Source organism: Carlito syrichta, unplaced genomic scaffold, assembly GCF_000164805.1.
Source record: "Carlito syrichta isolate Samal-C Ts95f unplaced genomic scaffold, Tarsius_syrichta-2.0.1 Scaffold307091, whole genome shotgun sequence".
Taxonomy (NCBI): Eukaryota; Metazoa; Chordata; class Mammalia; order Primates; family Tarsiidae; genus Carlito; species Carlito syrichta.
In genome coordinates, this window is record NW_007251187.1 from 104,334 (window position 1) to 115,297 (window position 10,964).

General features: G+C 53.7%; 2 protein-coding genes across 4 annotated transcripts in view; one reads left to right on the plus strand and one right to left on the minus strand.

The window, feature by feature from the left end:
* The window catches only part of NPPA (natriuretic peptide A), a 1,946-nt gene extending 1,330 nt beyond the window's left edge, over positions 1-616 (plus strand). Inside the window, exon 3 of the mRNA XM_008063827.1 lies at positions 322-616. Within this exon, the coding sequence (XP_008062018.1) occupies positions 322-333 (12 nt within the window). The 3' untranslated portion in view covers positions 334-616. The remainder of the gene's footprint in view (positions 1-321) is intronic.
* A 4,647-nt stretch (positions 617-5,263) lies between these two features.
* Positions 5,264-10,964, minus strand: part of CLCN6 (chloride voltage-gated channel 6) — a 40,460-nt gene continuing 34,759 nt past the window's right edge. For all 3 annotated transcript variants that reach the window (XM_021715411.1, XM_008063829.2, XM_021715410.1), the window contains 5 exons: positions 9,494-9,651; positions 9,187-9,343; positions 7,561-7,668; positions 7,348-7,473; positions 5,264-6,158 (listed from right to left, as the gene is read on the minus strand). In XM_021715411.1, coding sequence (XP_021571086.1) covers positions 6,078-6,158; positions 7,348-7,473; positions 7,561-7,668; positions 9,187-9,343; positions 9,494-9,651 — 630 coding nt within the window. In that variant the 3' untranslated portion in view covers positions 5,264-6,077. The remainder of the gene's footprint in view (positions 6,159-7,347; positions 7,474-7,560; positions 7,669-9,186; positions 9,344-9,493; positions 9,652-10,964) is intronic.

Sequence of the window (10,964 nt, forward strand, 5' to 3'; positions counted from 1 at the left end):
CTGCACTCCAGTCTGGGTGACAGAGTGAGACTCCAACTCAAAAAAAATATATATATATTCATAGGGCCAGTGGTCTCTGTCCTTTGAATGAAAGTTCCTCCTCCCCAGAATTGCAAGACCTAAAGGATTTAGGCGAAACAGGTACTGAGGAGTATCTCGTTCACCAGTTCAGGAGCTCAGAGGATCACCAGGCTGGAGTGGGGGCTGGTGGGCAGCCGCTGGTCAGCGTCAGGCCCAGAGGCTGGGCACAATCATAGACGAAACTGACCCTTCTGGAAGAGCTAGATCCCCAAGGCAAGTGTGTCTGTGTTCTCTTTGTAGTACCGAAGATAACAGCCGGGAGGAAGAGGAAGCCAGGCCGGGGCAGACTGAGGAGACTCTCCCCGGCGTCTCCCATGCAACTGCATCTCACTGCCGTCAAGTGGAGTTGGGACGAGCGCACTCTCTGAGCAGCGGCATCCCGTCAGCGTTCCTCACATTTTATGCTCAGCACAGATCAAGAGGCTTGACTGTGGCTTCCCCATTCCTCCCACCCCACTCGTTCCATTTTAGAGTAGACCCTCACCTGTCACTGAAAGTGGTTTGAGAATGAATAAACGTCAGCACCATGGACAGAAGACAAGCCTTGCCTTGGCGTGATTTCTGTGCTTCCAGGGGAAGAGAATTCAGCCTGATGTTCCTTGTCATTTCACCCTTTGTCAGAAAAAGAACGCTCTGTTCTTTGTCCTTCCTTTTGTCTCTCCCTGGCTTCCTCTCTTTTTTGTGGAGGGTGGGGAAGCTTCAGACTGCAGTTCTCAACCTCCCCTGCCCTGGCCCTCAGACACAGGCTCAGGTCCTAAGAAGCCCCAGGAGACCAAAAGGGCATTGGTTTTTTAATAATCAGGGCACCTGTTGATTGAAAAGAAAATTCACAAACATTTGGGCTTTTCTTCCTTGTTCTGTCTAGTGTAGCTTGTACTCAACAGGCAATGTTTGGTTTGTTTGGGGGGCACAAACAAGTGTCCCCCAAACATAGATCGTGAGAGCACCAACCAGATTTTCTCTGACACATTTTGAGAGTTAGTGCTGTGGCTAAGTGTGGCTCAGCTTGTAATCCCGTGCCTTGGGAGGCTGAGGTGAGTGGATTGCCTGAGCCCACTCACCTTTCCGTTTTGAAGAGTTCACAGAGCATTGGTTGCAAAGCTGGGCACAGTGAGGACAGTTCCATTGGCCGTACAGACAGGCCACAATTATGAGCCTTTTTTTTTTCTTTTTTTTTTTGAGTTGGAGTCTCACTCTGTCGCCCAGACTGGAGTGCAGCGACTGCTCCCGGCCACCGCAGCCTCGACCTGCTGGGCTCCGGCGATCCTTCTGCCTCAGCCTTCTGAGTAGCTGGAACTACAGGCATGCGCTACCACGCCTGGCTAATTTTGATTTATTGTAGAGATGAGGTCTCGCCAAGTTGCCCAGGTGGGTCTCGAACCTGCGGGCTCAGGCAATCCACTCACCTCAGCCTCCCAAGGCGCGGGATTACAAGCTGAGCCACCGAGCCCGGCTGCCTATGAGCCTTTTGTGCCCTGACATGTGTGTGGAAAAGTCATGGTCTTGCCCTGTTTTGGGTTTGAGGGGCCTGGACTTGCATCTGCTTGTTCTGAGCAGGAGATACCAGGCACTACATTCACCTTAAACACGGAGCAGTGCCCTGATCTGTCTTCCACCTGTTACTCCACAGACTCCACCCTTCCGATCAGATTCTGCCACACCAACACTGTCACCTCTACCTGTTCACGCCTCCGTGCCCTCATTCCTGCTATCCCTTCCCCGAGATGCCCTTCATCCTGTCCTCCCGAGGACATTCTGCTCATTCCTCGAGGCTCATCGTGAATGCCACTTCTTCCATGAAGCCTTCCTTCATACCTTGCTCCCAGTACAAATGAGTCACTTCACGGTGGCATTTCATATGTAACTGTTGTAACAGGACCCGGGTTGCCTTCTGTACAATTGTGGGTGTCCAAGTCCCTAGATTGCAAGCCCCCTGAGGACAAAGGCCCCTTTGGTACACCCCAGCCAGTGTTCCCTAAATGGAGGTCAAATTGTCTTGGTCTTGTACAGAAATGAGGAAAAGAGGAAACAAAGTCATAACTGCTCGTTGTTGAGAAAGGGGGAGGTGGAAGTGGGGGAAGCACTCATCTAACCATCTCCAATCAGATGTGCTTCATTTGGACTTCAAATACTGCAAGGCAGAGAACCAGGGAGCACAATGATTGACAAGGACCAGGCTAAGAGGGTCAGGCGACAGCATCGGTTCAGGCCTGACTCAAGGTCTGGCACTAGGGGCGCAGGTTGCTAGGCGGGAAAGTGGCAGCTGGGCTCTCTCCAAGGTGTCACAACACAGAGGGTTCTTGCGGAATGGATTTGAGTGCAAGTGACAAATACACAAGATAGAAAAAGCCCAGGAACAGAGGGCCCTTGGAGAGGGGTGAAGGGGCCTGAACTGAGTCGGTCCCGCCACTGGTGGGTGGTGACTGAAGCCCAGAGTCACACTTCTCGCCAAAAGAACAAGAGGCAGTGGCAGAAGTTGGCCACTAGCCCTCACATCTACAGATCCAGCACTGATTTCATTTCTTCTGGTGGTGTGGGTTCTGACACTCACTCAGCACTTTAAGGAAATCAGCAAATTCTCATTCCCTGCTCTGGGACACGGCATTGGCAGGGAGAGATGGCTTTCCCAGGAGGAGGGGACCCGCAAACACCATGGAATAGTGTTGGAGGAGGGAGGAATGGACAGTGGTGGCAGGGTGACCTTTGCCGAGATCCATAGGACAAAGCCCATTCCTATAAGGGTGGCTGCCTTGGACACCCTGCTGGGCAGCCACAGGAGAGCCACGTCCTAGCATGGGGGTCTTTGCCTATCAGAGAGAGGAGTGAAATAACAGCAAAGGACCCCTCGAAAGAAAAGGTCCCATAGAGACAAAGGCTTTTTTGGAGACAAATGAAGACATTTTATTCTGACACGTTATAGTTACAACAAGAACTTCAAGTCTCAAAGTTCAAATAAAAATAGCATTTTACAAATTAAAAAAAATACAATTTATACACACAGTAGAATTAGCTCACATTACCATATAAACAAACAGTGCAAACACAAAGAGGAAGCCGTGACTGTGGGGGTGGCCAGGTCCGCAGGCACTGGGGACAACACTGTACATCAATACTGCGTGGCCCAGGAGGGTGTGTGGACCTTTCAGGGGCCTCCTGTCACCCAGGGCCACACCAGTGCACAGAAACATCACACGGTGGGCTGGGCTGAGCACACACTCACTGTAGCTCGGAACTGTTAGCTGAACAAGGTCTTGAGCAAATCATACTCAGAACGCAAAGGTCCCAGTCAGGCCCCGACACCTGTCGGCTCTGCACCCCCACTGCCTCCGCTGAAGCCACGGGACACCTTGCTGGGAACAAACTACAAAACTCCCCTCTAGCCACCCAGACACTGCCCTGGGGATTTTGTTTGCTGAGGTGTCTTATCACTGGCAGGTGACAGAGCTGGCTCGGGTGAGATGCTGAAAATGCTGGTTTCTAATGGACAGAAATCGAAGGAGCAAGGCCTACAGGACTTTGTCACGAGGGGTGACACTGCTGTCTTTGGGCTTATCTGGGAAGGGCAGATGCAGAGAGGACAGGAAACCACGTGCCTTTACGGAGGGGCCTGGGCTTGGGTCCTCCTTGGCTGCCATCCAGCTGATTCAAGGGAGGGAGGCATCTGCATTCTATGGTCTATCTCTGGGCTAAACTGATAGGAACAAAATACTGGTGACTTAAACACAACAGGATGTGCACGAGGGATGAATTCCAATGACATTCACAGGCAGCCTCGTGGCAAGTGGCTGGTAGCCCAGTCAGGGTTCTTCCTGCAGTTCCAGAAAGGGGCAGAAAGGAGCCATGAAGTGTCTATGACAGATGCCCGTGCCAGTCTCCCGGCCTGGACAACTGGTTTCCTTCTTAAGGAGGAAATAACGTGGTCACGCTCTGAACGCTGCCACAAAATAAAACGGCAGCTTGTGAACCAATCACATTTAAAAGGGTTTGTCTTTTTGGTCCTTATGATTCCCGAACTATTTCTTGGGGGTATCAACCCCAGGTCATAAGTCAGGTACACCCACGGAAGCTGAAAAATTTAGAAGTCAAGGAAAGCTGGGCAAGTAGCAAACGCCTACAATCCCAGCGCTTTGGGAGGCTGAGACAGAGGACTGCCTGAGCCCATGGGTTTGAGACCAGCCTGGGCAACTTGGCGAGACCTCTTCTCCACAATAAATCAAAAAATTAGCTGGGTATGGTGGCACACACCTGTGGTTCTGGCTACTTGGAAGGGTGAGGCAGAATTGCCTGAGCCCACCAGGTCAAGGCCATGAGCATGCCACTGCACTCCAGCCTGGGCAACAAAGTAAGAATTCCACTCAAAAAAAAAAAAAAAGAAGTCAAGCTAATTTGGGTCAGAGACAAGAACATGGGAGCATGGAGGGGCACAATCAGTTGGAAGGATTCCAAGCAGCTCCTCCCCAAGGTGGGACTATTCCCAAATATGTGAGCACAAGACCCAGCCTGGCAGAGCCAGAAGCCATGCCCACCCTAGGCCAAAGAGCAGCCTTGGCAGCTGCCAGGGTCAGGGACCGAGGCCTGTGGGCAACTGCTATGGCTTGAGAACAACTGACCGCAAAAGAACACCATTTTGACTCCCAAAGTACATCTGCCCCAGTGATGCCTGATGGGCTTGTAATGCTGATAAACACACAGAAGTCAGGGGAAGAGACATGCGAGTTGTGCCTGATGCCTGGATGCTCACTGTGGGTGCCTTGCCAGAGTGGGGTCAACTGGCCTGGAGGGAAATACGGTCCCCGAAAGACAGGTGTGGTGGTACCTACACTTTGTACTGGAACCTCTGGTACGTGCCAGCAGGGAGTACCTCTTCCTCCCAGCTGCCCTCCCTGCATGCAGCAGGCCCTCCTGAAGTGTCTGTGCAGGCTGGGATGGCCAGCAGTGGGGGAGAGAGAGGCCTGTGAAGGCCAGGCACCCTCTTCCTCAAATACGCCATCTGTATCAACGTTGCATGTACCTTCTAAAGGCTCAGGCATGCCTCCTATCCCTTCTGGAAAGACAGTACCATTCCCCAGAGGCCAGCGGGGCTCTCTGTCTAGAAGTGCTTGTTTTTAGCTGACTTCGGCAGGTGGTGCCAAGATCCTCTGAGCTGGGGCTGCTTCACCAGGAAGATGGAATGAAAACTCAAGGAACCAAAGTGATCAGGGTGGAAATGTGCTGCCAGTAGACCATGAGTGATTTGCAGATGAAGAAAATGCAGAAACATTAAAGACCAGGGTAGACACTGGCCCCACTCTGCCATCAGATTACCCCACTCTGCCATCGGATTGACCATTCAGAGGAGGGGTGGGATGCCAGTGCCTTGTGCTTCTGGTGGGTGGTAGCTCTCAGGAGATTCAAGCCACAGGGCAAGACCGAAGCATTTGCCCACACCCAGGAAGCAGAACGTGTCCCTTGAAATGAACTAGAGGATACTGAGTTAAGAGCCCAATGAAGGAAGTCTTCCCCGAAACGTGGGGAATTTTCTCAGTGCCCAATCCCTAAATCTGGTCACTGGCTGAATTTTGCAATGGGCATCTCCCAGCGTTTGCCTTGGCCAAAGCCCCTCCCATACGCTTAAGGCAACAGCTGGGCTCTCTAGGGAAGCAGCAAAGATGGGCAGGAAGGCTGCTCGGATGTCACCTGGGGGTTCGCCTGGTCTACCTTTGGTCCTGGCTCCTGCAGGGCCTGGGGCAGGTTGTGCCAACACTGATGGTAGAGCCACAGGGAACAGGAACCGGGGAGATAATTGCTGGGGAAGTTAGAAAAGGCCAAGCTTAGATGAGCTCTGGCGGGTCAAAACCACCCCCAGGATCTCTCACTTTGTCATAACAAAGTGTTCAATGACTCCCGGCTTTCCTAGTGAGCAGGTGACTGAGAATCTTCTGTGCCCTGGGAGAGTCCCCGGGGCTGGAGTGAGAGCAAGCCCCTTCCCAGTGGCCCGGGAGAGGGGGCGTTGTCTGTCAGATGGTCTGGTAGTGCTGCCTCAGGCGGGCCTGCAGGAACTCATAGGTCAGGTTGTGCCGTGTGATGATCCCCACGATCTAGACGAGGAAAGAAAGGTCCAAGTCATCTGCAGGGAGACCCACCAGCAAGAACCGGCATGAGGACAGCTGGCCGGGTTAGCCTGTCACAGATGGAGAGGAGACCAAGCCTGGACAGGACAGGGACAGACACGACATGACTGGGACAAAGGGACAAGGGCTCATGAGTGGGAGGCTGGGGGATGAGTTGAGCTCTAAAAAGGCGCTGGGCCGGCTAACACCTGAACTCAAATGTCCTTAAACGGGGCACACACTCTCGCTCAGTACCCATCATGCCCAGCCTGCTTCACAGATGCGTGCATGTCAGTGGGCCCCTGTCGGCTCCCGAGAGCACGACCGCCACCACACTTTACACTCACGCCTGGCAGAGTAACCAGTTTGCTACAGTGGTACCCACTTGTCTCTGATGTAGGCACCCCAAAGCCACATTGTAAACGTGTTAGAACTTGTCAGTATAGCCAACAGTCACATCTCAAGGAACACAATGCAATCAACCGTGAACAAACCCCTGAGAACACGCCATGCTGTGCCAGGGTCATGTGCAAATGCATGGACAAAACTGGAAAGGCAGCCTTGAAAAGCTACCACGCTACTGCTGCAGTGGAGGGCCAAGGGTTTGGTTTGTTTTTTGCTCAACTGCATTTTTGTATTTTCCTACAATGATGTGACATTTGTGTAGTAAGAAAAAAATGTCATTTCTAAATAGAAAAAAATGCAAAAGTCTGTAGGAATAATGACTAGGTGTTGTATCCTTGTAACACTCTCAAAGTGTTTTGCATGAAATTCTCACCCATAATGGGTAAGGGGCTCAGGAACACAAGAAGCAGTCAGGAGTGAAGAGAAAATTAGAATTTTAAAATTTAGAAATTTAGAATTAAGAGATGGATTAAGCAGTTCTGGAGGAGGGCCAGTGGGGCACTGGCGCCATCTGCTGGCCAGGCAGGGGACGGGATTCCCCCCTCCACACAAGGCCTAAATGGGGAAGTTTTCAAAGTCCAGGGCTTGGCCAGGCCAGTTCCCGCACTCTGGGTGGGAAGAGAGCAGATAGTTGAGAAACCTCCCTGTGGGATTCTGAAGCTTCCCCCAGGCGAGAAGCCAAGACTTACAAACAGCTCAGTGGCTGCAGGATGCCTTCTCAAAGGTGGGGGCAGGGCCTAGGCTCTCTTTTCTCTGCCAGACCCAGACTCACCTCCCCCACTGCGTTCACCACAGGCAAGTGGCGCAGGCCCATCGTTCTGAACAGGTTGAAGACCTGGGAGACATGGGTGTTGGGCGAGACGGCGAAGGGCGAAGGGTTCATGTATGGGGTGACGTCCTGTGGGAGAGACCACACGTGTCACCTGCCACCTGAGACGCCAACAGCAGGAACAGGCAGCAGGACAAGTGGGGCAGCCCTTCTCACCACAATCATCCGCGGGTTTAGCAACGTCAGGTCCAGGTCGTGGATGTCAGGGTACCGTGGGTAATCCTCAGCCATTTCAGCATAGGACAGGCGTGGCTGGTTGGCACTCTGCAATGCAACCGAGACACTGTCCTTGCTCCGAGCAGCATGGCTCGCAGGTCACACTCGGGGTCCCTCCCCCTAGAAGTCTGAGCCTGCCCAGCATGGCCCCCGCACCCCTCGAGAGCGAGGCAGCAGGTGCTCTGGGGTGAGACATCCAGATCCAGATCAGTTTTTGGCCAATTCCTAGCTGTGTCATGCTGGGCACGTCCCCTAGTCTCTCGGAACCTCCCCTTCTTCATCTGCAAACTGTAAATTGGTTATTCTGACGTCTAAGTGAGAAAAGTGTAAACAGGAGTGGCTGTGGGTTGAATTGTGTCTCCCAAAAAGACGCAGCCAAGTCCTGCACCCTGGTACTCATGAATGTGGCCTCACGGAATGTGATCAAGATGAGGTCAAGCTGGATGAGGGTGGGCCTGGAATCCAATGACAAGTGTCTTTGAGAAAAGGGAGAAGACACAGGGAAAATGCCTGGGATGTCAGAGACGAGTGGAGGAGCCAGAACTGCAGGCGGCCGCACAAGTCAGGCAGAGGCGAGGACGGGCCCTCTCGGAGCCCAGGAGGACCCACGGCCCTGGCGACACCTGGTTCTATACTTTCGGCCTTGAGTTGTGAAGGAACTTCTGCTGCTTCCCGACACCCAGTTTATGGCAGCTCGATACAAAAGCCACAGGAAACAGGCTACAGCAGCCCTGCTCCTCCTCCACCAGAGTCTCCCGGACTTCCCCTCTCTCCACTGCTGTCAGGCGCAGGTCACCACCACAGGCTCTCAGGCGGGGCACAGTGACCACAAGCTCTGGACACTGCTCTTCCCTTGCATGGCCTCCTCCCCTGACTCGACCCTGGGCTTCATCAGGCAGATCTGGCGGGCTTCTGCATCCTGGCACAGCCCCCAGGGTCAAGCTCACTCCCACCCCTGCCCTGAGGTCCTTGTCCCTGTGCCTCAAGTCACCTTCCCCCATCTCCAGCCAGTCTCCCACCCTGCCAAGTGTCTTTCTGTCCTGCCCCTGGTCTGTTCTCCTGTGGCCCAGGTAGACCCCAGGTGACCTCAGGCCCATGGCCAAGGCCTCAGCAAGAGAGTGCAACCGGAGATGAGGTCTCTGGGTGACTTTGTCAGTGTTCTTCTACAAGACAAAGTGAGTGACGGCGAGTGGGCTTGGGTGGCCGCAGGGACCACCTAGAACACACTCCACCCGCCCTGCTCACCTGCACAAACCCAGCGGAGGAGGAAAAAGAAATACAGCACGATGGGCAGTTCCTTTGACAAAACAAGGAAGAAAGTGCATTCACACTGGAAACGACAACTTAGGAATTGCCCTGAGAGCCTGCGGAGTGGAAGTTAAGTGGACAACATCCTCATGCTCCCCTGCTGGAGTCCCCTGGAGAGACACCAGCCACCACAGCAGGGTCCGCCGACATGACAGAGCCGTGCACACCTGAGTGCTCAGAACACCTCCCGCTGAGTACGGGGGACTGTGTTCCCACTGCCCTCTGCCCTCAGGATCCTGGCGCCAGCGGGAGACTCACCGACTGACTTTCAGAATAACAAACCCCTCGCACGAGCAGGGTGACGAGCTGCGACCGCAGGATGAGGCCGTGGAAGGTCAGGGGGCGGAAGCGCTCCTCCATGGTCCAGTCTTCGCTCGGGGACTGGTCGGGGTACAGGTTGGGGTAGGGAGTGTATCTGTTACACAAAAACCAGACGCTGCCTAGGGGACCCTCAGCGGGACCCGCCTCGCTAGTCCCCAACCCACGTCCCCGTCCCAAGCAGCCCTGGAGCTCCCTAACGCCCGAGATGGCGGCCCCACCGGGGAGCCTGGGCCGCGGCCCTCACCTCCTCTCAAGCATCTGCTGCAGGAGGTCCTCCTTCTCGGCCGGCTCCTCGGGGGCCACATGCTCGTCGCACACGTGCCGCAGCTCACTGGATGGGTAGGACTTCATGGACTGGCTCCGCCTGCGCTGCTCGCCTGCCCGCGTGAGGATGCTGGATTTCTGTGGAGGGGTCACAGTGCCAGGCTTCTACAAGAGGCCATGGAGGGCAGCGCGGGGGCACACCCACCCAGCCGCACCGACCAAGCATGAGGACGGAGACGCTGAGGGGCCAGAGCACACCCCAGCGTGGAAGCGGCAGGGAGTCTGCAGGGTGGCCTGTGGTTCTCAGGAGCCAGAGTCCTAGAACGTGGCTGCTGTAGTCCCTGCGGTTTCTGTCGGCCAAACCCCTCCTCCTTTGACGTGGGAAGAGCACCTCGACTATCAGAGGGCAACAGCCCTCCTACATCCTGTGTTGGTGGGACTGTTCAGTGTGTCTGACCTCAAAGCCAAGGGTGCAGAGCACGGCTGGGGCACGTCCCTCCTGGGGTCCCCAGGTCCTGCACCTGCGTCCTCACAGCACACTAGTCTTCAAGCTTCATGTTGATTTCTTTTTTTCCTTAAGTAGATCAAAGTCCATTTGTTTTTTCTTCTTTTTTGTGTCTGGGTCTCACTCTGTCGCCCAGGCTGGAGTGCAGTGGCACGATCACTGCTCACTGCAGCCTCAACCTCCTAGGCTCAGGCAATCCTTCCACCTCAGGCATGTGCTACAACACCTGGCTAATTTTCTGTAGAGACGAGGTCTCACTATATTGCCCAGGCTGTTCTTGAACTATTGGGCTTAAGCAATTCTCCAGCCTCGGCCCCCCAAAGTACTGGGATTAAGCCACCATGCCTGGTCTTTTTTTTTTTTTTTTTAAGTTGGAGTCTCACTCTGGCATCCAGGCTGGAACACAGTAGTATGATCATGGCTCACTGCAGCCTTAGCCTCCTGAGTAGCTGGGACTACAGGCGTAGACCAACATGCTCAGCCAATTTATGAATTTTTTGTACAGACAAGGTCTTGCTATGTTGCCCAGGCTGGATCCTCCTGCCCAGCCTCCCAAAGTGCTGGGATTACAGGTGTGAGCTGCTGTGCCTAGCCTCACAATCTGTTTCTGTTGTTGGAAACTCTGGAACTCTCTCTGATACCTGTACACAGTAAGCAGTGACTAATGATACCAGCCGACTTCAGAAAGATCTGTACACACACCAACTGCGGCAGAATGAACACATGTCTGAAGGCCTAGTGAAGTCTGTTCCTGCTGTCAAATCTAAACCACTGACATAGACAAGAGCAGCACTGACTTCCCAAAAGTTGGTCACATCTACCACAGCTCAGGGGACAAGCACAAGGCAGCATGAGCACCAGGGACCTGCTGTATCGCACTGCCTTCACTGCCTTTCCTCTTGTGCCATTTTCTTTTCTTTTTCCTTTTTTTTTTTTTTTTTTTTTT